Source organism: Mauremys reevesii, linkage group 10, assembly GCF_016161935.1.
Source record: "Mauremys reevesii isolate NIE-2019 linkage group 10, ASM1616193v1, whole genome shotgun sequence".
Classification (NCBI taxonomy): Eukaryota; Metazoa; Chordata; order Testudines; family Geoemydidae; genus Mauremys; species Mauremys reevesii.
This window is the reverse complement of record NC_052632.1, coordinates 42,399,378-42,425,393: the sequence shown is the minus strand read 5'-3', so window position 1 is coordinate 42,425,393 and position 26,016 is coordinate 42,399,378. Positions and strand designations below refer to the sequence as shown.

General features: G+C 58.6%; 1 protein-coding gene across 10 annotated transcripts in view; it reads right to left on the bottom strand.

Moving 5' to 3' along the window:
• Window positions 1–26,016, bottom strand: part of PARP6 (poly(ADP-ribose) polymerase family member 6) — a 50,878-nt gene that overhangs the window by 9,353 nt on the left and 15,509 nt on the right. The window contains exons 4-19 of one of the 10 annotated variants that reach the window (XM_039492808.1): window positions 25,650–25,744; window positions 21,766–21,826; window positions 20,849–20,939; window positions 19,293–19,359; window positions 17,540–17,689; window positions 16,497–16,674; window positions 15,159–15,212; window positions 13,598–13,693; window positions 11,671–11,763; window positions 11,162–11,287; window positions 10,370–10,435; window positions 9,784–9,851; window positions 7,838–7,910; window positions 7,185–7,297; window positions 5,734–5,806; window positions 4,563–4,632 (exon numbers count right to left, since the gene is read on the bottom strand). In XM_039492808.1, coding sequence (XP_039348742.1) covers window positions 4,563–4,632; window positions 5,734–5,806; window positions 7,185–7,297; window positions 7,838–7,910; window positions 9,784–9,851; window positions 10,370–10,435; window positions 11,162–11,287; window positions 11,671–11,763; window positions 13,598–13,693; window positions 15,159–15,212; window positions 16,497–16,674; window positions 17,540–17,689; window positions 19,293–19,359; window positions 20,849–20,939; window positions 21,766–21,826; window positions 25,650–25,744 — 1,474 coding nt within the window. The remainder of the gene's footprint in view (window positions 1–4,562; window positions 4,633–5,733; window positions 5,807–7,184; window positions 7,298–7,837; window positions 7,911–9,783; window positions 9,852–10,369; window positions 10,436–11,161; window positions 11,288–11,670; window positions 11,764–13,597; window positions 13,694–15,158; window positions 15,213–16,496; window positions 16,675–17,539; window positions 17,690–19,292; window positions 19,360–20,848; window positions 20,940–21,765; window positions 21,827–25,649; window positions 25,745–26,016) is intronic. The other 9 variants (XM_039492809.1, XM_039492810.1, XM_039492811.1 and 6 more) reach the window with 9 other exon arrangements.

The window sequence follows — 26,016 nt, the reverse complement described above, 5'->3', positions numbered from 1 at the left end:
AGGGCCCTGGGAATCAGAAAGCTCCCCACGTTCACCTTCCCATGGAGAGGGGAATAAATAGGGACCAGGAGTCTCGACGTCCCCCAGCTCTCTGCCCTGGGTTAGACAGGAGGCCAGACTACGTGATCATGGTGGTCCCTTCTGGCCTTCAAATCTGTGAATCCATGGGATCAAGAGAAGGGCCAGCAGAAACCCTGGAGGGGGATCTGTGGGAACTCTCCCTCCACCCCCACTGGCCACGGCAGCACTGTGTGGCTAGTAGCCGTGATGCCAGCGACTGTGCTGAGACTGCTCCAGGATGGGGATCTATGGCTGCAGCTCTTTAGCACTCTTCACCTTTCCACATGACTGGCCCGATTTGCTTAGGGGCTCCGCCCACTGAGTACAGCGGGTGCAGGGCTCTCTGGGAAATCTGGCCCCGGTGAAGGGTTCCAATACTGGAAATCTGGGCCTGAGCTCTTTTGAAGAGATAAAGCCAGATTTTCAAAGTTCCTGTGGAGAGACTTTTGCAGATCAAATAAACCAAGCAAGCCCCAGCACAGGAAAGGCCTGAGAGGTGATGGGCTAAGAGACGAGGGCCCTAGTCCTCACTGAAGCCAATAAAAGCTTCAGATACACAAGGGAGGCAAGACTGGGCTCCCAGTTTGCATCGGGTTTCTTATTGTGCTGATGCAATGGCTGAGGGAACTGGGCCAGCCAGGAAGCTGGGTGCCCTGGCAGACACATCGGGGGAAGTATGTTAATTAAAGCTAGTTGGAAAACAGGTTATTTTTCTATGGCAAAGTTTTACACAAATTAAACAAGTTATTTTTGTCCAAATTTTCCATGGGAAATGTTGATATTTCTCTGAAAAATGGGAAACTGAAACCGAACATGTTCAGTATGGAAATGCTGCTGCGGTGCCCATAGCAGCTGTAGTTCAGGTGCTTCATGTTCTCCTTCTCTTAAGTGGAGCACAGAGTCTGGTCCAAGAGGTGAACACAGCTGAACCACTCAGTAATAGTGACCATAATGTAATATCTTTGGAGGGGGGAAATGCCACAGAAACCCACCACAGTCGCATTTTACTTAAAAAAGGGGAACTACACAAAAAGGAGGAAGTTCATTAAATGGAAATTAAAAGGGACAGTCTCAAGGGGGAAATGCCTGCAAACTGCATCAACACTATTTTAAAACACCATGACAGAGGCTCAGACTAAATGTATACCCCAAATATAACACAACAGAACAGTAAGAGAACCAAAACAAATGCTGCGATGGCCAAAGAACTGAGTAAAAGAGGTGGGTTAGAGGTAAAAAGGTATCCTTTAAAAACTGGAAGTCAAATCCCAGTGAGGAAAATAAAACAGAGCATAAACTCTGGCAAGTCAAGTGTAAAAGCATATTAAGGCAGACTAAGAAAGACTGAAGAGCAACTAGCTAAAGACACAAAAACTAACAGCAATTTTTTTAAGCACCGCAGAAGCAGGAAGCCTGCCAAATAATCAGTGAGGGCACTGGATGATTGAGGTGCTAAATGAGCACTCAAGGAAGACAAGGCCATTGTGGAGAAGCTAAATGAATTCTTTGCATCAGTTTTCACTGCAGAGGATGTGATGGAGATCCCCACACCTGAGCCATCCTGAGGAACCATCTCAGACTAAGGTGTCAATAGAGCAGGTTTTGGAATAAATAGCTAAATTGAACAGTAATAAGTCACCAGGACCAGCTGTTATTCACCCAAGAGTTCTGAAGGAACTCATATATGAAATCGCAGAATTAATATCTGTGGTATGTAACCTATTGCTTAAATCAGCCTCTGTACCAGATGACTGGAGGATAGCTAATGTAATGCTGATTTTTTTTAAAAAGGCCCCAGAGGTGATCCTGGCAATTACAGGCTGGAAAGCCCAACTTCAGTACCAGACAAATTGGTTGAAACTGTAGTAAAGAAGAGAATTATCAGATACATAAACATGATATGTTGGGGAAAAGTCAACACAAGTTTTGTAGAAGGAAATCATGCCTCACCAATCTATTACAATTCTTTGAGGGGGGTCAACAAGTATATGATCCAGTCGGTATAGTTTTCTTGGACTTTCAGAAAGTCTTTGACAAGGTCCCACACCAAAGGCTGTTAGGCAAACTAAGCAGTCATGGGATAAGAGGGAAGGTCCTTTCATGGATCAGTAACTGGTTAAAAGATAGGAAACAAAGGGTAGGAATAAATGGTCAGTTTTCAGAATGGAGAGAGGTAAATAGTGGTGTCCCCCAGGAGTCTGTACTGGGACCAGTAGTGTTCAACATATTCATAAATGATCTGGAAAAAAGGGTAAACAGTGAGGTGGCAGAATTTGCAGATGATACAAAATTACTCAAGAGAGTTAAGTCCAAAGCTGACAGCAAAGAGTTACAAAGGGATCTCACAAAACTGGGAGACTGGGTAACAAAATGTCAGATGAAATTCAGTATTGATAAGTGTGAAGTAATGTACATTGGAAAAAAATAATCCCAACTATTGATACAAAATGCCGGGGTCTAAATTAGTTGTAACGACTCAAGACAGAGATCTTGGCGTTATTAAGGACAGTTGTCTGAAAACATTTGCTCAATGTGCAGTGGCAGTCACGAAAGCTAACCCAATGTTGGGAACTATTAGGAAAGGGATAGATAAAAAACAGAAAATATCACAATGCCACTATATAAATCCATGGTACGCCCACACAGTGAATACTGCTTGCAGTTCTGGTCACCCCATCTCAAACAAGGAGTATTAGAATTGGGAATGGTACAGAGAAGGGCAACAAACATTATTAGGGGTGTGGACAAGCTTCCATTTGAGGAGAGATTTAAAAAAATGGGACTCTTCATCTTAGAAAAGAGACTACTAAGGGAGGATATGATAGAGTCTACAAAATCATGACTGGTGTGGAGAAAGTGAATAGGCAAGTGTTTTTACCCCATCACATAACACACAAACCAGGGGTACCCCAATGAAATTAATAGGTAGTAGCTTTAAAACAAACATAAGGAAGTATTTCTTCACATAACCCACAATCGGCCTGTGGATCTCATTACCAGGGGATGCTGTGAAGGCCAAAACAATAACTAGATTCAGAAAAGAATTAGATATGATCGTGGAGGACAGGTCCCTCAATGGCTATCAGTCAAGATGGCCAGAGACTAAACCCCATGCTCTGGGCATCCTTAAACCTCTGACTGCCAGAAGCTGGGACTGGAGGTCAGGGGATGGATCACTTGATAATTGTTCTGTTCTGTTCATTCCCTCTGAAGCACCTGGCATTGGCCACTGTCCTAAGACAGGATACTGGATAAGATGGACCTTTGGTCTGACCCAGTATGGCCCTACTTATGTTCTATGGGCTAAACCCCCTGGTCAGACTATATTGCTCACGGTTCACCACAGTGTCCCCTCTTGGAGAGGTGGGTGATGCATCATGAGAAATAAAATCTGGCTGTGGAGCCTGGCCCAGAGAGGAGAAAGGGGACACGAGGTGCCTGAACTACAGCTTCCACAAGGTATTCAGGTTTTGGATGAAAAATCAAAGCTTTCCCCAGGAAGCAGACGCTTTGCAGAGAGCCATTCATTGTCCATCCGTTCCTGAGACATCGATGGCACCTTCCAGACTGCAGGCATGGGAGGCTGCTTCTTAAAGTCAGTGCCATGCAATGCTGGAGAAGAACCAGGACACCCCCGCCCCCCATAGGCTGGCAGAGTCGCCTTCCCGACTGTACCAGGCTGTGACAGCAGATACCTACATAGCCAGGGACTTCCCATCAGAGAAGACCCATCACTCCGTCAGACCGAGGCAGGATCTGGCACTCCCAGCCAATGGCTGCGGGTACATCCCAGGGCATGTTACAAAGAGAGAGGTGGGGAGGGGAGAAAGAGGGAGCCGTGCAATGCGTGGGGACTACCATAGCTGAGACAGGCGCACACACAAACACACCACAAAACAGGCATGCTGGCGCCACCAAGCAGGCGTGTCTCAGAGAAGGCAGGCATGAGCAAAGGTTAATCCCAGGAGGCCACAGGACCAGCTCCCCTACAATTTAAACCTGCCTCCATGCCACCAGCACGCCCTGCCCAGCCATCCTGGATGGAGCTGTTCTTGGCAATAGCCCTGAGGGGGACAGCCTGGAGCACAGGGGTGACAGAGGAGCAGGGTCTGGGGGCACTCATGCCAATCACACACAGCTCTGGCTGGAAGCAACATGTGCAGCTAGGCCTCGCATCAAGCCCAGCCTGATGCACAGACCAGAGCCCCAGAGGGCAGGCTGTGCAGGCTGACCCATGTGGGAAACCCCGCTCAGAACTGGCCCTGGGAGCTGCATTCTCCTTCCCTACTACACATGGCTTCTGGAAAATGCTGTTTGCACATGCTTCTCCCAGCCTGAGCGGTGTGCGACTGGCACGAGCCCTTTCCACAGGGCACCCAGAACTGCCCCAGCCCAGCAGCGTCGCTCCCAGGCTGGGTTTGCAACAGGGCATAGAGGGGAACGTGTAGTTCTCCAGGGCCATGGGGTGCACAGACAGATGGGGAGAGAGGAGAGCCTCTTACCTGAGTATCCAAAGGAAATACTGGAGATGGGGCTCAGATAGATGCCTTTGCCATAGGCTGCTCCATGCAGCTTGCAGGAAAACACCAGCGTGAGCAACACAGGCAGAGGGTGTGAGCATGTACCCGCGGGCGCCGCATCCACCAGCCCAGGGCCAGGGCAGGGAGAAACCAACAGGGCACAGACTGGCCAGACTGCAGGCCCTCCCCTGCTAGTCAGTCTGTCCATCTGCCCTATGCTGCAGACCCTTCCTCTGCCTGTCAGTCTGTCCAGCCGCCCTATGCTGCAGACCCTTCCTCTGCCTGTCAGTCTGTCCAGCCGCCCTATGCTGCAGACCCTTCCTCTGCCTGTCAGTCTGTCCAGCCGCCCTATGCTGCAGACCCTTCCTCTGCCTGTCGGTCTGTCCAGCCGCCCTATGCTGCAGACCCTTCCTCTGCCTGTCGGTCTGTCCAGCCGCCCCATGCTGCAGACCCTTCCTCTGCCTGTCGGTCTGTCCAGCTGCCCTATGCTGCAGACCCTTCCTCTGCCTGTCGGTCTGTCCATCCACCCCACGCTGCCAGTGCCTCCCCCACCTGTCGGTCTGTCTGTCTGCCTCACACTGCAGACCTCTCCCCGGTCTGTCAGTCTGTCCATCCGCCCCATGCTGCAGGCCCCTCTTCCTGCTGTCCTCCCCTGCATGTTGTCTGTCTGTCTCCCGCCCATCCCCCGCCAGTCAGTCTGTCCAACTACTTTTCTGTCTGCTTGTCTCACTCAGGAGCAGCTGAGCCTGCAGAGCCAGCGCCTGGGCACTGCTGGGAGTGGGGCGGTTTGGGAGAGTCGGCTGCTGGGAGCTGAGCTGCAGTGAGAAGAGGAGAGGGCATGGCCTTGGGTGTGGGACCCTCCCCGGAGAGGCTATCAGTGAAAATCCACTGCCCTGGGAGCCCTCAGACACATCTCCCCTGGGCACACCCTGCTGATGGGAGACTCTGCTGCTGGTGCTCACTGCAGCCCAGCACTGCAGGGGTTAATCTCTCCCCACAAAGCTGGGCTCTCGTCTAATGCCAGCCAGGCCAGAGCCCAGATCTCAGACCTACTGGCTCGCTCATTGCCCAGGAGAGCCTAGGTCACCTGCACGTGGCCACGTCCAGCCCATGTGGTCAGTGCGCTGGCAGAGGGTGGGCACCAGGCTGTTACCTGCAGTTTGGTGTAGGACGCATTGACCAGCCCGTTGCGTAGGATGGAATGCCAGTTCTCAATGTGAGATCCACTGCAAGAGCAAGGAACCAGCACGTCAGGCACACAGCCCTGCCCAGCGCTGCCATCCTGCATGCGCCCCTGCTCACACCTGTCCCCTCACTCACCTGCCCTCCACTCCTTCACTGGCACCTAGCACAAACACAGCCAGCCACTCCCTTGCTACCAGAGCAGCACCCGCCCCGGCCTCCCTCTCTCCCACGCACCCACACCTGGGATGGCAAGGCCAGAGGTGGAACTTCTGGCTGTAACAGACACCCATGCGAGTGCTAAACGTCGCCGTGTCTGTGGCAGTGCGGGCACCAGGAGGGGCTGGCCTCCCCGAGGACAATCCCAGGAGAGAGCCTAGCCACATACCTAGGGTGGCTAGCCCCTCCCGCTATGCCTGGCTATGTCCATGCCAGCTAGGACTCACACCTCCTGCTCCAGGAAAGTCAGACCCACAGATACACCCTCCCCTAGGGCTGGTGTGGCTTTGTAAAATCCCAAGAACTCTCTCCTCTGCTGGGGCACGCCCAGCCTCCCCTTCTCAATGGCTCTGGGCCTCTGGCAGGATGGCAGGCCAGGCTGAATGGAGACAGAGGTTCGGCAGACCCAGCCAGCAGCCCTTCCCAAGGAACTCCCTACTCACACACCCTGGGGATGCAGGCGGCCCTGCAGTGCCCCAGAATGCCCAGCTGTGCCATGGCCACATAACACAGACTTAGCCGGGCAGCCCCAGAAAGGTCCCGCTTAGTGCAGGTAAGTTTAGATCCTTCTGCACCTGTGGGCTTTGAGGCAGCAGGCTGGGATTCTCAGGAGAGCAGCCCCCACTGCTCCGTCTGGGCCTGGCCACGCCTCTGCCCTCCCAGGGTAAGGAAATAATGCAAGTTAGCTGGTCCCTGTCAGTCGCCAGCCCCTTTGGGGCTGGAGTCCCTGTTCTGGGCATTGGATTGAGCTGGTTCTGATCTGACCCAGAGGGTCCTTCTCCTCCCTAGCACACAGCACCACCATTCCACTGCCAGGCGAGCTCGCAGGGCCAAGCCAAAGCCCAATGGGGGCCTTTCCGTTAACTCCAATGGGCTTTGGATCAGGCCCTAAGTTTCCTTATCTAGCAGCAACCCCTCCCCCAGCCTGCCTGTAGCCACAGCTCTCCCCCAGGTACACTGAGCCTCTCGCCTGGCTGAGTACCTGGTTCTGCTGCAGCAGGGGCCTTGGCTCGCTCTCTCTGGGAACTAGTGTTGCCAGGGCATCGCTACCAGAGCAGGGACAGGCCCCACTGCAGGGATTCTCCTGACATGCTGCAGTGAAGGAGAACCCGGGGGCGGCAGCACCAGCCGGTTTGGAGCTCCCAGGAAGAAGCAGTGGGGAGCTGCCCCAGGGGGAAGGGCCCCATCCCGCCGCAGACTCACTGAAAAGCGAAGGTGCTCCCGTAGAGTTTCTTAGCTGTGCGGAACCGGGCTTCCTTGGCTGGGGGGCTGCTCAGCAGGAGGAACTGGTGTGAGGTGTGCATGAATTTCAGCTGCTACCAAGGGAAACAGACCAGCAAAAAGGGGAGGGAACGAGCGAGCAGGAGAGAGATCAAAGAGAGAGAGATCATGCAGGGAAGTCCGTCCCCAGCGCTGAACCCCCATCCCAACCCCACCACCGTCTCCAGGAGCCAGCGCAGGGCCCAGTAGTGCAGACTCCTGCACACCTCAGGGTCGCTGGGTGCCAGGCAGTGACTGGTGGGGGTGGAAGCAAACCAAGGCTGCTCCCTGAGTGGCTAGTAATGGCCACAGATGGAGCCTTTCACCTTCGCAGCCCTGTCCTCTCGGCAGGGCCTTCAGGCTGTTACCAGTGACCTAGGAGCGAGTGAGCTGTACCCAGAGTCCCACTGGATGGGAGTCCTCACCCCAGCAGGTGGCTCCAGCCACATGGGCCGGGGAGCCGTGCTGGGAACAGGGGGCTGGGGAAGCTCCGGCTCACTGTGGCAATATGGAGCAGGGCTGCACTCAGTGGGCATGCAGGAGGGAGCGGGATGCTGGCACGCAGCCAGCCTGACCCAAAAGGAAGGAGATCGTACCCTGAAAGGGGGGCGGCCACGTACCCTGCTGAGAGGCAGCTTGACAATGTGAGATCTGTTACTGGAGATTATCCTAGGGAGGAGAAAGAGGCTGTTAGAACTACGGGGTTACCCTGCCAGATCAGCTATTGGCCCAGTTAGGACATCTTAGATCAGACCAGTCCACACTCTTCACATATTGAATCAGACCCCAGCCCATCCAGCATGGCATCCCGCCTCCTCCCTGGCAGATCAGACCCCGCCCATCCAGCGTGGCATCCCGCCTCCTCCCTGGCAAACCAGACCCCGCCCATCTAACATGGCATCCTGCCTCCTCCTTGGCAGATCAGACCCCGCCCATCCAGCGTGGCATCCCGCCTCCTCCCTGGCAGATCAGACCCCGCCCATCCAGCGTGGCGTCCTGCCTCCTCCCTGGCAGATCAGACCCCGCCCATCTAACATGGCATCCTGCCTAGTCCTTGGCAGATCAGACCCCGCCCATCCAGCGTGGCGTCCTGCCTCCTCCCTGGCAGATCAGACCCCGCCTATCCAGCTTGGTGTCCCGCCTCCTCCCTGGCAGATCAGACCCTGCCCATCCAGTGTTGCATCCCACTTGCTCCCTTGCTTCAGTTATCTCCCCCGCCCATCCAGCATGGTGTCCGCCTCCCCTCCCCTGTCAGTTCAAACCTCAGCCCATCCAGCGTGGTGTCCCGCCCTCTGCCCTGGCAGGTCAGACCCCAGCCCACCCAGCGTGGTGTCCCGCCCCCTGCCCTGGCAGGTCAGACCCCAGCCCACCCAGCGTGGTGTCCCGCCCTCTGCCCTGGCAGGTCAGACCCCAGCCCACCCAGCGTGGTGTCCCGCCCTCTGCCCTGGCAGGTCAGACCCCAGCCCACCCAGCATGGTGTCCCGCCCCCTGCCCAGGCAGGTCAGACCCCAGCCCACCCAGCGTGGTGTCCCGCCCTCTGCCCTGGCAGGTCAGACCCCAGCCCACCCAGTGTGGTGTCCCGCCCCCTGCCCAGGCAGGTCAGACCCCAGCCCACCCAGCATGGTGTCCCGCCCTCCCCCCCTGCAGTTCAGACCCCGCCCATCCAGCGTGGCATCCCGCCTCCTCCCTGGCAGGTCAGACACCAGCCCACCCAGCGTGATGTCCCGCCCTCTGCCCTGGCAGGTCAGACCCCAGCCCACCCAGCGTGTTGTCCCGCCCTCTGCCCTGGCAGGTCAGACCCCAGCCCATCCAGCGTGGTGTCCCGCCCCCTGCCCAGGCAGGTCAGACCCCAGCCCACCCAGCGTGGTGTCCCGCCCCCTGCCCTGGCAGGTCAGACCCCAGCCCACCCAGCATGGTGTCCCGCCCCCTGCCCTGGCAGGTCAGACCCCAGCCCACCCAGTGTGGTGTCCTGAAAGCTTCAGAAAAAAGAAAAACGAACCAGCCATGCCACATGATCTGAGGGGGAACAAGTGTTTCCTCTCAACTGCTCCCTTTCAAGGTTCACCCAATCCAGAGATATCGCAGCTCCAGCCCTTCAGGATTGGTGCCTCTGTGTCTGGCAATGGGCCAGAGAGGATGACAACATTCCAGCCCATCCACTCCCCCGGTGGGACCCACGTTGCCCTAGTGGGCCAAACAGATGCTGTTTGTATGAGAAGCAGCACAGCTTTTAGCCACTCGTGGTGGCACGGGGGAACCAGAGGCTGGGCAGTACATCTGATATTGGCCCAGAGAGATGGTCATGCTTCTACTACATTAATAACCATAGGGTCTGACACGCCGTGCCCTGGGGACTGTGCCTCTGTGCTGACTGGGAAGCTCAAACCCTCACTGTTCCTGGATTGCTCATCCCGGGGAGAGTGTAACTGGGTCCCTTTGGTGAGCCAGTGCTTTTACCCCCTGGCATCTCATCCACCCTATGAGACCCTCGCCCACCTCTGCCCCGACCCTGCCACAGCCCAGCAGGACATGGGACACTTACCATTGCAGGAGAGGGTGTGCCAGAGGGTCCAGCTTGTCCATCTGCTTCTTGATTTCCAGATACGAGCCCTGCAAAGAACAGGGCAGCGCTAACCCCAGGGCCTGGCACAGGACACGGGGCACATCTCAGTCAGAAAGTCACATAACTGAGTCGGAGCGCCAAGGGCACTGGGGTTTCTGTCACCAGCATCTGCAGCCTGCGTCCTTCCACAGGGAGAGCAGGGTGGCAAAGGAAAGTGAACCTGGCTCACCAGTGGTGCCCTGTGGCTAGGACGCTGGCTCGCTAGGGGCTGGGACTCCGGCCTGGGGCTCAGGAGAAGCAGGCTGTACTCCCAGCCCTACCCCTGACCTTGGGGATGTCATGGCTCTGTTAGCTCTTCAGGAAAGAGCCTGGCTCTTCCTCTGGGGCTGTGCAGTGCCTAGCACACTGGGGCCTGGATCTTGGTTGGGACCTCTAGTGTGGTGGGCCTATGAGTAATAATGAACGTCAAGAATGTCACCTCCCCTGCAGCAAGGGAACACAAGCAGCCTGGATTTTGGGTCTGCCCTGAGGTCAGACCCAGAGATGGCAGCACCGGCTACTGTACCTGGGTCATTTCCCGGATTGACATCACGCTGTCCAGGGCCTTCTGCAGACGCTCATAGTTCTTCTTCTGGCACGTGGGAAGGGAAAGAGAGCTGTCAGGCACAGTGCACACGGGCACATACCCAGCCTGTCCTCCCTGTCCATCCCCCCCACCAACCCGCAGTCCTGTCAAGGGAACCTCTGGCCTCATCGCCCCGTTGCGTCAGTGCAAATCGGAACTGCACTGCAGCCACAGGGTGAGTGGGAGGCGGATCAGACGCCATCCCCGCCCATTCACACAGAGGTACTCCGGAGTCTGGCTTTGGGCCACAGCAGGCTGGTGGCACTGATGCTAATGGCTGTCAGAGACAGGAGCCTGGGCTCTGTTCAGATCTGCTCTGGCAATTCCTTTGTCTCTCTGTCCAACTCCTGCCCCCAAGCAGAGTCGCCCCACTCCCTGGACCCAATCCGAGGGCAGGAGGAGGACATCTGTCTCCCAGCTCAGATAGCATCTCCTCCCCCTGGAGCATAGTCACACCTGGAAATGTCTGCGTTTAAATGGCCTGGGGTCACCACTGCCATCTTGACTGACAGCAGCACGAGGTCCGACCAAGCCAGCCCAGCTCCAGGAGAGCGATTGGCGTCTCCCCTGCCTCAGGCGGCAGCAGCTGAGTCTGTAGCGAGAAGGGACAGGCCACCACACCCTGGCTCAGTGACCCTCCCAAGCGGGAGTTGCGCCCCGAGCTGGAGCTCGCCACCATGGTCTCAGGAGCGGCCCAGGGCCCCGCTCGCAGCGGCGGGATGAGGCGCTTACCTTGGGGTTAAAGGCAAGTGTTTTGGGATCGCTGGGGTCCACCACAGAGGGATACGGCTCGAAGATGATGCTCTTGCGCGGGGACTCCAGGGCAGCCCGGCACATGGCCACAAGCAGGTCCACCACCTGGGCCGGGGTAGAGTGTGACTGAGAGGAGGAGGAGGATGGGAAGGAAGCGCCACTGCCCCTAGCGCAAGATCAGGCCCTGACGCGAGATCCAGCCCTGGAGCTCTGGGCCGCTGGAGCCGGCAGCTGCCAGGAAGCAAGGCCCTGATCGGGGCGGGAAGGTATCTGCTCTGTCCAAGTCGGGGCGAGATGCTCAGCTCAGCACCCCTCCGGGCTGGGGCTGTCAGGGGAGCAGGCACTCCAAGGGACTCTCACCTGCCATGACAATGCTGCGGCACCGTCACTCTGCTCCTTCCCTAACAGCTCTCCCCCGGGCACAGGGCTCCCCGCCCCCCAACTCTCTGCCTGTGCCCCTGCTGATGTCCTCCGCTCGGCGCCAGTACCTCTGCTCCCGTGGCCACCTCCTCCGCTGCGCCAGACATCACCCCCAGGGTGTAGAAGGAGAAGACGCACAGCTCCCGTGTGCACACGGCCGGCTGCAGGGAGACGAGAGTGACGCTGCGGGTTAGAAAGAGCCCCATGCCCCAGCCTCCTGCACTGACCCCAGCACTGGAGTCATTCACCATTGGCCAGGAGCAGGTACCGCAGGGAGCAAGCCTGCCCCAGCCCCCAGGCGTGCTAGCAACCCAGATGAGATGGTACTCAGGGGCGGCTCCAGGCCCCAGCACGCCAAGCGCATGCTTGGGGCAGCATGCCGCAGGGGGCGCTCTGCTGGTTGCCGGGAGGGCGGCAGGCGGCTCCGGTGGACCAGCGGACCCTCCGCAGGCACGTCTGTGGGAGGTCCACCGGAGCCGCAGGACCGGCGACCGGCAGAGCGCCCCACGCGGCGTGCCACCGTGCTTGGGGCGGCAAAATGGCTAGAGCCGCCCCTGATGGCACTGCAGCATTTGCCCCCTGGAACCTGTTCCCATAGAGACCCTGGTGCATTCTGGGAATATTTTTGTTTCTGTCAAAGCCAGCAATGCAGCTCCCGCACCGCTCCGAGGCTCCTGGACACAGAAGCAGCTACAGCTACATGTCACAACAACAGGCCACCTCCTTGCTCCAGCACCGGACATCCAAGGCGCTCAGCACACGTTCCCTTATTAGCACTCTCACTCTCCGGGAGGCACCATCCCCTTACGACATGTGGGGAAACTGAGGCTTGGGTACGGTGAGGCCGGCGTTCTCAAGAATGCTAACTTTGGGTGCTCGGTTGCTAAGTCCTCAGTCTGAGGTTCTTTGGGCTGGATTTGAAGAGATACAGGGCAATCAGCAGCCCCTTCGAGTTCAGCTGGAGGTGGGGGTGCTCAGCACCCCAAGATTCAGGCCTAAGGATGTTGCCTTCTCTTCAGCTGGGTGGGGCCAAGTGGTGAGTGATTAACGCTCCCATGCTAGTTAGGAGTCAGCCAGCAGGGGGCAGCAGCAGGACAGGCACTGCTCCGCTCCCCTGCACACAGATCACCACCACAATGCAGCTGCTGCGCTGCGGGGAGCAAAGCCCACTCCCGCCATAGGCCTGGCTATTGGTGAAGAGGGGCCTGTGGGTGTGGGATGCTGGGCAGGGAGCAATGCTGAACTTACTCAGGGGAGGGCTAGCTCAGTGGTTTGAGCATTGGCCTGCTAAAGCCAGGGTTGTGAGTTCAATCCTTGAGGGGGCCATTTGGGGAACTGGGGTAAAAATCTGGGGATTGGTCCTGCTTTGAGCTGGGGGTGGGACTAGATGACCTCCTGAGGTCCCTTCCAACTCTGATATTCTATGATTCTACCCTCTAGGATCCCAGCATGTGGGGACAGTCTCTCTCTGACTGGAGGGTTTCCCAGGGGGCAGTTGGGCTGGGCAGGGGAGGCCAATAAGGCTGGCTCCTGGTAGCACCCCTGTGATCAAAGACTGGGATCAAACCCCCCACATCGCTGGCTGTGCCCCTGGCACATAGCAGCCCATGGGCTGCGGGAAGACAGCACTGCCAGAGGGCTGCCGCCAGATATAGCCATTCTGAACCATGGCAAACCTCCCTCTGCACCCACTTCCGGGGGGGGGGGTGCTGCTGGGCACAATTTAAAGGGCCCTGGCTCCTTCTGCCAATCACAGCACTTCTCTTCACCTGCCTTATTACCCCACCTCCAAGTTAGCAATTTCCATCCTTTATAGGGGCAGGTTAATAGAACCCCCAGCTGCCTGAGCTCCACCCTTTGCTGACTCCAGCAGCACAAAGGGCAACGAGGAGTACTCCCAGTGCCAGCCAAGCCAAAGGACACCAGCACTTGGCCTGCCTCCACCCACCCCCAGCCCCACCACGAAGGCGCTCCTGGGGAGGCTGGCTGGAGTACCTTGAGCATGGAGCCGTTCTGGAAGACGTGCTGCTCGTCGCACACTACGCAGTACTCGTTCAGGGTGGGGATCCGCTGCTCCGCATACTTCATTATCTGCACAGCAAGGCCGCAGTGAGCCAGGACCATCTCCGGGCCACACACCCCAGCACAAGCCACCCCCTCCACACCGAGCCACAGGATGAGCATACTCCACACCAGGCAACACTTCCCGTCCCGGGGCAAACAGCAGGTCTGGGCCCTTTCTTAGCACTGAGCTGTCTCTGTCCTGTCCCGTCTGCTGACCTGGGCACCTGGCTGGGCAGAATTCACCACCTCCCATGGAGCTACCCCCAGGGTGAGCCTCTGTCTGAGCTAGGACCAGGCCACTTCTAAACTCGAGGGGCAGGATCAAAACAGGTGTGGGTGGGCGCAAGAGAGCAGAGCTGGCCCTGTTTAGACAGGGTCACATCACGGCTCCCTGGAGGGGTGTACCACATGGAGCAGGGCTGAACACGTGGCCAGCTCGCTCCCCGGAGGCTGCGTGTCAGGCTGGATACCTGTGTTAATGTGGGAACCATGGCTCAGGCAGAGGGTTCCCGGCAGCCAGCACTGGATGGAAGAATGCTGACCAGTGCACCCTGCCCCAGGCCTCCAACGGTCAGCCTGGAAATGCTCAGCTCTGCTGGCTCAGCTCTGAGGAACAAAGCCCCCATGCTGCCAGCCCACGGCAAGGTGGAGAGCTGCCCTGCAACCCACAGATCTGCGGGGAGTGCTAGGGGTTCAGAGGCGGGACCTTTGAGGATTCTGACCACACACACACACCCCAGCGCACTGGGAAGAGCCATGCCAGGCTCTGGGGTCGTGTTACTTAACGTGTTACAAACACCTCTTTTCTCCTAGTGATGACAGGGCCTGGCAGGGGAACCCCTTATTGGCGGAGGGAATCCTGTCCTGTGACGGTGACACTGTCCAGACACAATGGGGAGGAGCGCAGACAGACCATGCTACAGCCATGCAGATGGGCCTTTGTCCCCAAAGACAATAGCCTGTGGGCTGCCCATTGGGCAATCCAACCCTTCCACGGGGCAGACAGTACCCGTGTGCCAGGAACATCCATGAGAGTAGGACCGTAGCCTGGCAAAGCCAGAATCGGCCCCATGGAGGGGGGTTAATCAAAGGTTTTTCCCTACTGACTGACACCCCTGGACATTGAATTCCTCCACCAGAACAGACCCTTCCTCCACCCCTCACCCTCCAACCCAGCCTGCGGCCTGGTCTCGCCTGGGAGCTCGGCCGAGTTAAGGTCAAGCAGACAAATGGAGCTCAAGACGTTACCCTGCATCCACACTGGGAAAGGCAATGAACTGAGGCCAGCCCAGCTGGTAGCTAAGCTTGACCCCGCTCCTAGCCAAGACAAGAGTCGAGAGCAAGAAAGCCCTGTCTCTAGGGCCCGGCACACCTGGGCCTCTCCCAGCAGGCAGCAGCCGCCTGTGAAAGGGACCAGGCTGGAGGGGGGTGAGCAGGAGGAGAGGGCAGGTGAGGCATTCTCAGGGGCCACCGGTTAGTGACCATGGTTTACCTGGACAAGAAATCCGTACTCCAGTGTGGGGATGTTCTTGCAATGGCCACCAACCTGCAGAGGGCACACAAACCAGACCCAGCCGCGTTATCCTCCATTCCTGGCCCATGGGCCACTGTGCCCCTCGGCGTGGGCTGGCAGAGCGGGAAGCAGCCTGAGGGCTCTGCGCTCGCCTTCCCCTTTGTTGCATGGGACCTCGTGCCAGATGGCTGAGGATGTTGGGCTCTGCCCCTCATCTACCCCAGTACCTTACCGCACCCTTCCAAGAAGTGACATTCACTTGGGGTAGCTCGGCAGGCACTGTGCCAGGGCACATTGAGACCCTGTCCCGGGGCAGAGCTCTTCTGCTAACTGCCCCTGCTTCGCGCCACCCTCGGCAGAAGGGAGGGGAGAATGGCTCTCGGGCAAAGAGAACTAGGGAGCTAAGCCAGAGGAGATCCTGGCACATAGGCGCTAACTCTCTGGGTGCTCAGGAGCTGAAGCATCCAGGAAAAAAAAAATAGCGGGTGCTCAGCACCAATCAGCCACTGCTGATTGGCAACGGTGCCAATCAGCTGTTTGGTGGGGCCTCCAATCAGCTGTTCAGCAGCTGGTGGAGGCACTTGGGGGACGGCAGAGAGCAGCAAGCAGCGGGGACCTCAGGGGAAAGGATGGAGTGGGGGTGGGAAGAAGTGGGGCAAGGGTGGGGCCTTGAGGAAAGGGGTGGAGTGGAGGCAGGGCCTGGGGTGAAGTGAGGGTGGAGCATCCCCCGGGGGAAAAGAAAAGCCAGAGCCTGTGTCTTGGGGGAAGAATGGCCATGCTCCAGGAGGCGGCTTCGGCTGAGGGGCCCATCGTATCATTGCTGCTGAGTTCCCAGTGAAGACATGCCCCAGGAAGAGGGTGCATTAGGACACTGACTCAGGGCCTGGCTGCTCCGCTGGCAAGAAGGGAGGACTCACAGCTCCCAGACAACGGGGGCTGGCAAGCAATAACACCTGCTATCACAGCACGAGAGCTGGAGGAACGGGTGGTACGCCCCCGGCAGCGCAGGTGCCAGGCCAAACCAGGTTGGCGTTATCCCTGTTGGCACCAGGATCTGCTGGAGCTGCCTGGCTGCTTCCCAACAGGGCCAGGAGCTCTGCTGCCACACACACTGTATTCTGCACAAGTCTCGTTTCAACAGGCTGCCTGGCGACCGCAGCGGGGGAGCTGGCCTGTGCCCGGGGGATCCCCCAGATGCTGAAGTGGGGAAGAGGGGGAGGCAAACCTGCATGAGCATTAGCAGGGGGAGCACACTCCAGAGTCAGTGTGAGCAAAACACACCCAGAGCCAAGGCAGGGGGACGCAGAGGAAACCCACCAGGATGTTGAATGGGGCGACACCTGCCTGGGTGCTGGGGGGGTAGCCGAACACCTCCACCTTGGGGTTCTTCATGGTGCAGGAGATGGAACGGTTCATAAGGCGATTGACACGGAGCTCTGGCACCCCCAGCTTGCCCTTCAGCACGGAGTCCTGGATGATGGGGAAGCTGGGAGACCTGGGGAGACAGAGGGACCCATGAGCCTGCCAGGGGGCCAGAGCCAGCTCACAGGGAGAAGGCGGGGGCGGGGGGTAACGCAGTATGGGCAAGGGGCGAGCAACACGGCATCTGGAGGCCTGTGCCAGTCTGGCACAAGTAGAGCTAGCGGCACAGCACAGGGGTCACAAAGTGCTGGCTTCGGGGGGTGAGGGGGAGAGCAGCAAGAAGGGTGCCAGCCCCAGGGCCTGGTGATCAGTGCCCCTGGCCGGCACCCCTGCGGAGGCTCCCAGTGCCAGTCACTTGCTCCTGGGCCAAGAGGAGCTGGGAGTGCCACCGAGGCAGCATGTGCCTCCCCCTCTTGCAAGACTCACTGGCTGCGGGGTCCGGGGAGCCACTGATGAGCTCTACCCACCCCCCAGCAATAAGGAGGGGATGGCTGAGCTTTGTCCACAGTTCACTGGCCTTTAGTGCCCTGGCACAGCCTGCCTAGCATGGGAAATCCCGAACCCCACAGCAGAGGCAGGCCTGACACCATCAGGGACAGCACTGACACAGCGCCAGCCCCCCCGCCCCCCAGCCAGCCCCCCGGCACAGGTGGGCAAACTGCAGCACAGAGCATGGTAGTGACTCCTGTCCTGCACGGTGCCCATGGAGGCTCCTGGGCTGACAAGGCAGCAAATGAAATCCCCCCTGGCAGCGTGTGGGCGTGGAAGAGGGCCAGGCAGCGGCGGGGGGGGGCGGAGATGAATCCCACCACACGCACACTGACAGGGTAAACGCAGAGTAGGAACCTACGGGATAGGGGACGACCCTGGGACCACAGTTCAGAGAGAGCCGTGCTCGGGGAGGGAGCTGGGCCAGAGACAGTCTGCGGGAGCCTTACTTGGGGATGGGAGAGAAGATGCTGAGGCCCGCTCGGAATTTCTTGATGGTGCCACTCGACTTGAACCAGCTGTGCCGCTTCTCCTGCTGGGTCTTCAGGAAATCGTTGCTGAGGTGTTTCCATTGTTGGGACGTGAACATTCCCAGGATCCTGGGGGGAAGAGCCAGAGGTGACTTCACAGGCTGGATGGGGCCAGCCACCTGGCGCTCAGACCATAGGGAAGGGCACAAACGCCAGACCTGGAACGTGACTAGGCATCAGGTCTGATGGGGATCAGGGGCCTCGTCTAATTCCCATTGGATCATCATGAAACCCAAAGGGCTGGGGTCTCCCCTGCGCCACCACCTCCCAGCTCAGGATAGGGGTGGGTCACGGGGGAGGCAGGGGAGACCCAGGCCCTGTGTGTGACATGGAGCGCCCAGCTAACAGTTTCTGCCTGGGGGCGGTGTAAGGCCCCAGCAGAGGAGGGCACTGCAGGCCAGGTGCTTTGGCAGGCTGTGAGAAAGAGGGGCCAAAGCACGGGCGTAGCAGGGAGAACTGGGGCTGCAGGAACGGGCAGGATCACAGCCTAAGTGGACAGTTCGGTGCCCATGTCCTCACTCGCCCATTCCTCCAGCAAGGCGCCGGTCAGTGCCATGTGGCCGAGGCAGTGACTGGAGCTCAGCAGCTCATTTCGCATGGCTCCCCACTGGATGGTGACAGTCTCCACTCGGCATGGGCTAGATTTGACCATAGGTGCATGGCACCACAGCCCTTTGCCAATCCCCTGTGCCATCCGTCCCCTGGCGAGTCGCTCAGGGCACCATGGCCCCCGCCCAGCAAACCCCTCGGCAATCCAAAGGAACCCTAGTGCCCTGGGCTTTGTGCTCATGTCTGTCTCCCATGGGACATTCTGGCCTCAGGGAATCATTGAGAGATGGGAGCCCAGGAGTCCAGATCCCACGGCATTTCAGCCCTGGCTAAGGCTCCTCACGGCATTAAAAAGGCCTGTGAGAAATACAGACCAATAAACATAATTACAACCTGTCGACCCTGCATCCTGCCTCACCTGGCTGCCCCTTCTGCACTAACAGGTACTCACAGAGTCCTGCATCCTAAAGCCAGAAGGGATCATTGTGATCATCTTGCCTGGTCCCCCTTACAACCCGGGCCAGGGGACATCCCTGAATTACCCCCTGTGTGAACCAGAGCAGGGCTGGTAGACAAACAGCCAGTCTTGGTTTACAAATCACCAGGGATGGAGAATCCACCATGACCCTGGGTAAATTGTTTCAATAGTTCATTCCCCTCACTGTTAGAAACGTACATCTTATTTCCAGGCTGCATCTGTCTGGCTTTGACTTCCAGCCATTGGATCTTGTTACACCTCTCTCTGCTCGACTGTAAGAGCCTTTAGCCAGTATTTGTTCCCATGTAGGTCCTTCTAGCCTGTCCCCCTTTAACATTCTCTTAGTTAAACTACATAGATGGAGCTCCTGGAATCTGTCACTATTATCTAATCCTTTAATCCTTCTCGTGGCTCTTCTCTGACCCGTCTCCAATGTATCACCATCCTTCTTGAGCTGTGGGCCCAGATTCCAGCAGCCCTCACACCAGTGCCAGATACAGAGGCAAAGTAACCTCCCTGCTCCTATTCGTGGCTCCCCTGTTTATACAGCCCAAGATCGCGTTAGCCCTTCTGGCCCCAGCCTCACACTGGCCATGGGGAAGATGCCCCGACTGCATGTCCTGGTGACAAGCGCACTGGCCTTACTTTTTCAGCTGAAGACCCAAGCCAAACCCCTCCTTATTAGACGGCTGGAAAACCTCGATCGATGGCTCTGCAGAGAGATCAGAGTCAGCCAACATCAATACCAAGCTCCCCTCCTCCCGGGGCACTTTACCCAGACAGGAATGCATTCGCCCGGCCCGCTGGGCAGAGCATGGCAACTGCTTGACCATGCACACCCACACCGTGCCGCGTAGGGCACCTGCAGAACGGGCCATAAACACAAATAGGCCCCCACACCTCTGCGGGCAATTGGCCCGGGGCTGATTCAGGGAACAAAATGCTGCCCACTGAATCACCAGCAGCACATGGCTCTTCCCGAGCGGTCTCCCAGCCAAGGGACTGGCTAAGACACCCCTCTCCTTGATTTCAAACACTCTGAGCGCTGAGCTACAGAGGTCCTGGAGTCCACACACCTTGGTAGCTAAGTGTTAACTGGGCCAGATCACACTCTGTGGTGCCGCAAATAGGGAGGGGAAAGCCAAAACGCTGCCCAAGTTTAGGCAGATTGAATGGATTCCCTCCACAAAGGCTCTGATCCTGGCCAACCTGTCAGGATATGGCTTCCCACTGGCTGCTCCACACAAGGGTGATTTCCAGGTCGGGAACCCCCACGGTGCCTTGGAAGCTCTGCACAATTTCCAGTGGACTGGGAGGACTGGAAGCACAGACACCCCCACCCCTAGGGAACCCAACCCCTGCGACTCTCAGGCCAGGGAGAAGGGCTGGCACGTCTCATGGGGGGGCTGTTTCCCATCATCCCCTTGGAGTGCCTGAAGCCCTGGATGGTCATTGCAGACCAGGGGGTTGAGCCAATACCCATGCAATGGGTCCAGGTGCCTCTCCACAGAGTCCCAATAGCCACTGGGAACCCCAGAGTCCAGGGATGTTTGCATAGGCCACCTCCACCACAGAAGGGCAGATGGACCAAGCTGCCCCTGGAGCCTGCAGAATTGTGCCAGGGATAATTGCAGCCCACAGATCACGTGGTTAATTATTCCCAGAGGATTCTGCAGTGTAGTGATAATAATACTGAGCTCTTACAGAGCACCTCTCCTCAGTCAATCGCAAAGCATGTTACAACAGAGGGCAGCCTCATTATCCTTGTTTTACAAATGGGGAAACTGAGGCACAGAGCGAGGCCGTGACTTGCCCAAGGTCACCCAGCAGGCCAGAGCTCAGAATAGAGCCCAGGTCTCCCAAGGCTCAGTCCAGTGCTCTAGTCACCAGCCCACACTGCCTCCAGGGTACCCGTTTGCTTGGCCAGGATGCTGAACAGGCTACTGGTGGCTGTTCATGTTGCCATGACTATTCAGTGTATGATGCAAGGCCCCCTTTCCCGGAGCCGGTCTGACTCAGCATGCTCCATGCTTTTCCCTACAGAGCAGGGCGTCCGACCAATCACCCTCTTCCCTAGCTTGCCCTCTGCTTGTGGGCAGGGCAGGGGACAGAATCCTGGGCAGCAGATGAATTGCGAGGCCAAGGTGCAGTGCTTCCCTGCTGTCACTCTCTCTGTCCCCCCAGCGTAGGCTGGCACTCACCGGGTCCATCCAGGTACTGGGAGAGGGAGAACCGCAGCCTCAGGACAATGGGTTCGGTCCGTAGGACCTTCCAGGCCGTCGACACCTCCTCCTGCAGAGACAGCAGAGCCGGGGAAGGGCAGAGAGAGCTGAGGGCTCTCGGTCCTTACTGGAGGACAGCCGAAGCAGGGCCTGATCCTGGGAAGGGCTGAGCGCCTGTAGCCCATCGGCACGATCACCCAGCAGCAGCATCAGAGAGCGCCTGGTATCTGGCCACAGTGCTGGTGGCCATTGCCACAGGCCTGTGATTGTTCCTGTCGTTGCTCCAGGGCGATGGTTTGGCTTCTCTGGCAGGAAAGCTACCGCGTCTCCCTGCTGCCACGGCTGAGTACTCCCCAGCAGCCCTTCTGCGCTGAGCTATGTCAGATCTCAAAGCATCCCGACCCCCACATCTGGGATCCCACTTCTACGCGCCCCCAAAACTCTGGGTAACTCGCAAAACATGCCACTAACTGCCCATTAACCACCTCTGCCTGCGCGGTGACCCTGAGCCGAGAGTCTCCACAGGGAACGGACATCTACGCCCACCGAGTAAGGCAGGAGCAAACGCTGAGTAGGGACAGTTGGATTCAGCCCAGGAACTCTAACGATCCAACTCCGAGCGTGTTTGTATTTCCCAAGCTCTTTGCAAACACAAATCCTCATCCCGACCAGCGGGTGTGTTTGTACAGGGCTGGGTAGAGCTTTATCAGATCTCTGCAGCCACGGGGGAATGTGGGACCCCACTGGAACCCAAGAGGGAGCTGTCCAGCCGGCGGCAGCAGGTGTGACCGTCAGCTCCTACCCACGCGGGAGTCGTGCATGGGGCTGTTCAGCCGCTGGGAACGAGGCCACGGGAGCACATGTAACCGCCCGCCAAGAGCCCCAGCACCACTTACATCCAGGAAGCTGATATTGATGTGGAGGTCGATGTCCACGTCGTCAATGGTTCCATACTCTCTGCAAAGAGACAGGCAGGATTAGGGGCTGGGCCAAAGCCACACGCTCAGCTCCGTTGGGATCAGCGTTTCCTGGGGGCAGATCCACCAGCCGGCGCCCGGGAGCATCAAGAGCCCACCTCTCCTGGCAGGGGATTTATAAACAAGCTGTACAAGTGTGGATGTTCCCAGGCATACCCAAAACACCCCACAGCACATGCTGCAGCCCCCCACATGGCACACCCCACAGCCCCCCCATGGCACAGACACCCACCACAGAACCCTATAGCGCACACACACACCACAGCCCCCCTACAGTACACATACTCCACAGCCCCACCAAAGCACACACCCCACAGCTCCCACATGGCACACAGGCCCCACCGCCCCCCCCCATAGCACACACCCTTCCACAGCCCCCCCATGGCAAACAGGCCCCACAGCCCTCCCACACCGCACTCACACCACGTTCAGTATGTGGGGAAAAAGATGCAATGATCTCTCACTGAGATGAGCAGCAAACATCTGTACTCTGTGCCGAGACCCAGCCTGGCCCATGCAGCAGGAAATCACAAGTCATAGCTCTTTGGGGAAAGGTCTGTCCACTGGTTCTCTCCATACAGCTCCTAGCACCCTGGGGCTCTCTGCCAGGCCTGGGCCAATAGGTGCTCCCAATAATTAATAATGATCACAAAACCCTTCCACTCATCCCTGCTGCAAGCAACCAGTTACTCACCTCCATCGAGTGCCTGCCGGCCCACTGCCTCCCACAACCCCTGGGGCACAGCTGGCCAGACCCCCATTGGCTGATCCCGGCCATGCTCCCATGGGACACAATCTCATCCTGGATTGCTGGTGGTATTTGCATGGCAGTAGGACCTAGGGGCCCCACTCAGGGATCAGAGCCATCCTGCGCTACAGACACATCAGGAAAAGGCAGCCCCTGCTCCAGACAGCTCCCACAGGCAGGGGCATGTTCCTGGGCCAGGGGCTCACCAGTCGCCTCCAGGCTGGACTGATACGGGAGCCAAGAGCCTCAACCTCTCCCACCAGCAGCAAACACGTTCGCTCGGGATGGAGGAGAACTGGAATGCCGGGTCCGACTCCCCCTCCCCCACCCCAAAGCTCGTAGATCGGATCTGAACGGCACAAGCCCCCGTCTCTATTAGAGATGGGGGCAGGGGGCAAACTCCACAGCCACACCCGAAAGCCCAGGGGTCTCAGTTCAGGCCCACATCCAGTCTCTATACTGGGCCAAACCACAGCCCCCACCCAAGCACCCAAAACTCGGATCCGTGCTGGCCCCCAAACCTCCTGGCTCAGGCCCAGCCCTCCTCATGACATCCCGACCCAGAAGAGATGCCTGTTCCTGAAGGACCCATATCCCTTGGAGGTTTCCAGGTCTCAGACAAGGAGCTAGGGACAGCCACAGGGCCAGAGCTTGCCTGGCCTTGGTGATGCCTGCAGGGGGACCAAAGCACCTCCCTTCCTTACTGCCCCGGAAAGGGGCTTCATGCCATCTGGGCCTGGTGCGCCGTGCTCCCCAAAGCCACCTGGACAATCCCCGGGGTGGGGGAGTGAGTCCAAAGGGATAGACGGCAGTTGGCACTCCAGGGCCTCTGCCTTCGCTCAGCTCCCCAGCACATCGGTCGCACTTGGCTAGACTCCCCAGCCTGGGTCAGGCGTAACGCCCGCCCGCCCAACACCCCAGCACAGAGATGGGCCCCGCCTGCGCCGCGCAGCACTTAGGCGAGCGAAAGGTGCTGGAAGGTTCTAGGCAGAGACAGGACTGGCTCTTCGTAATGGCCGTTCCCCAGGGCACGCTGCTTTCATCACCTCCCCCACCAGGGGCGGCTCTAGGTATTTTGCCGGCCCAAGCATGGCAGGCAGGCTGCCTTCGGCGGCTTGCCTGCGGGAGGTCTGCCAAAGCCATGGGACCAGCGGACCCTCCACAGGCAAGCTGCCGAAGGCAACCTGCCTGCCGCCCTCGCAGCAACTGGCAGGGCGCCCCCCGTGGCTTGTCGCCCCAGGCACACGCTTGGCGTGCTGGTGCCTGGAGCCGCCCCTGTCCCCCACCTCTCTCCGCAGGGGAGACGCCCTGTATACTCTAGCTAGGTCTGGAAGGAAATCTTGCAGAATCAGGGACCTCCAGCCCAGCCACACAGTCAGGGCCCCAGCCGGCTCTAGGCACCAGCTAAGGAAGCAGGTGCCTGGGGCGGCAAATCTGAAGGGGTGGCACTCCGTCCGTTCTTGGGGCGGCACTCCGACTATTTCCCCACCCCCTTCTTCGGCAGCAATGGCCCTGCCTGCCTAACTGCTGTTTCTCCTTCACCAAGGGAAGAACAGCAGGCTCCCCACAGGCTGCCATGACGCCTCCCCAGTCTGGTCCCTCCCTCCTCCCCTTTTCCAGCCTTCCTGGCTCCTGCTGCTCACAGAGTGGGGGAGCGAGAGCCCCTGCATCTTTCCCTGTATTTAGGCAGGAGGCAAGTTGGGGGGTCCTGCTCGGCTGGCACTCAGTGGCCTTCCCATCTCCCCGCAGGGTGCCTGCCCCTCTCAGGGAGGGGGCTATGCTGTGATCTCAGGGCCAGCTCCTGCCCATGCAGGCCCATGGCTCCAGGGGGTGCTGGCTGATTCAGCCCCACTGCACAGCCAGGGACAGGACACAGGCAGCTGGCTCTTGGCATCACCGCCCTGGGAGTGAAATTCAGTTCTGCAGGGGCTTGCAACTCGGGCGGGGGGGGGGGGTACCAGGCAGCCCTCTGCCCCCCGCCACAGCAGATCTGTCCACATGCCTGGGCCACATGCAAGGTGAGGTTATCGCCCTCCACACCGGGCAGCATGGCTGACGTGCAGGGCAGTGGAAGAGCCGAGAGCACAGATGAGCCCAGGGCAAGGAGAATCCCGCCCCGAGTCCTGCTCCGTGGCACTGCCAATGGCTCTCCTCAGCCCAGGGCTGTGATTAGAGCTGGCAGCTGGGGCAAGGGGTGGCCACGGCCCTGGCTCCCCAGCCCCACTCAGCAGTCAGAGGAGCACAGGGAGGGGGAGCGAGCTGCTCCATGGCAAGGCCTGTAGCCACGTACTCCCCTCCGCAGAGCAAGGGGGAATGGGAGAGGGACCTGAGTCTCTGGGGTGCAGCAGCCTGGTGAGCCACAGCCTGGCTCCAGCCCTGAGGCAGGACCAAGCAAATCTCGACCATCCCTGACAGGTTTGTCAGGCCTCGTCTTACAAAGCTCCAGAGCTTAACTACCCTTAGAAAGTTCTTCCTAATATCTAACCTAAATCTCGCTGCAGATTAAGCCCATTTCTTCTTGTCCTATCTTGGGCAGACACGCAGAACTGATCACCCTCCTCTATAACCCTCAACATAGCTGAAGACTGTTCATGGCTATGACTCTTTTCCCTCTGACTAGAGAGGGGTCCGGACCAGCCCCCCATCCCAATGCAGCCTGGACTTGTCTCTACTTCTCACTGGGCCATTCATACCCTCACCAAGGGGAAAGCTGGCACCATCTCAGCCCTTTGCGACAAGCTCCCGTATAAGTTTGGGGTGCAGATCCCAGCGCCAATCAGCGCTTTAGGTGGGTTTTCTGTCTTTCCATCCTGGCAGCTCAGATTCTTGTCCCAGTGTGAATCCTCTCCCCATGTCTGAGGCATAGGCAGGGGCTCTGGGTATTCCCCATCCTGGCATCCCAGCAAGGAGATGCAGGGAACGTGCTGCCCTCTATGGACAAGCTGTGATCTCCGCTCACCGGTGCAGGGAGGAGAGCAGCTCACTCAGTGCAGCCCCCATGGGGCAGCCAGAAGGAAGCTGCTGCCCGGGGCTGAGTCCCGTCCGCTCTACGCACCTGACGGACACAGAGTTCTCGCTGTAGATTTCCTTCACCGCCTCAATGTCGGCATCCAGCTGCGGGTGTCGGTACAGATCCGCTGCGCAGGTCCCCTGCAACACACCGCCGGAGCGGGGAGGGGAGGGCGTTCAGACGGGGGCTGCAGCACACATGAGTGTGCTGGGCCCCAGCTAGGCAGATGGCAGTGGGGGCTGCAGGTTGGGACTGAGGTGCACTGGCAGAGCTGGGGGGGTGCAGGGGCCAGGGTTTAGATGCGCTGGCAGAGGCCCAGGATTTCCTGGCAGTGGGGGCTGTGGAGGAGGACTGAGGGGCATCGCCACACCTGCCTCCCAGCTGTGCAGTGAGACTGTCACAGCTCCAGACA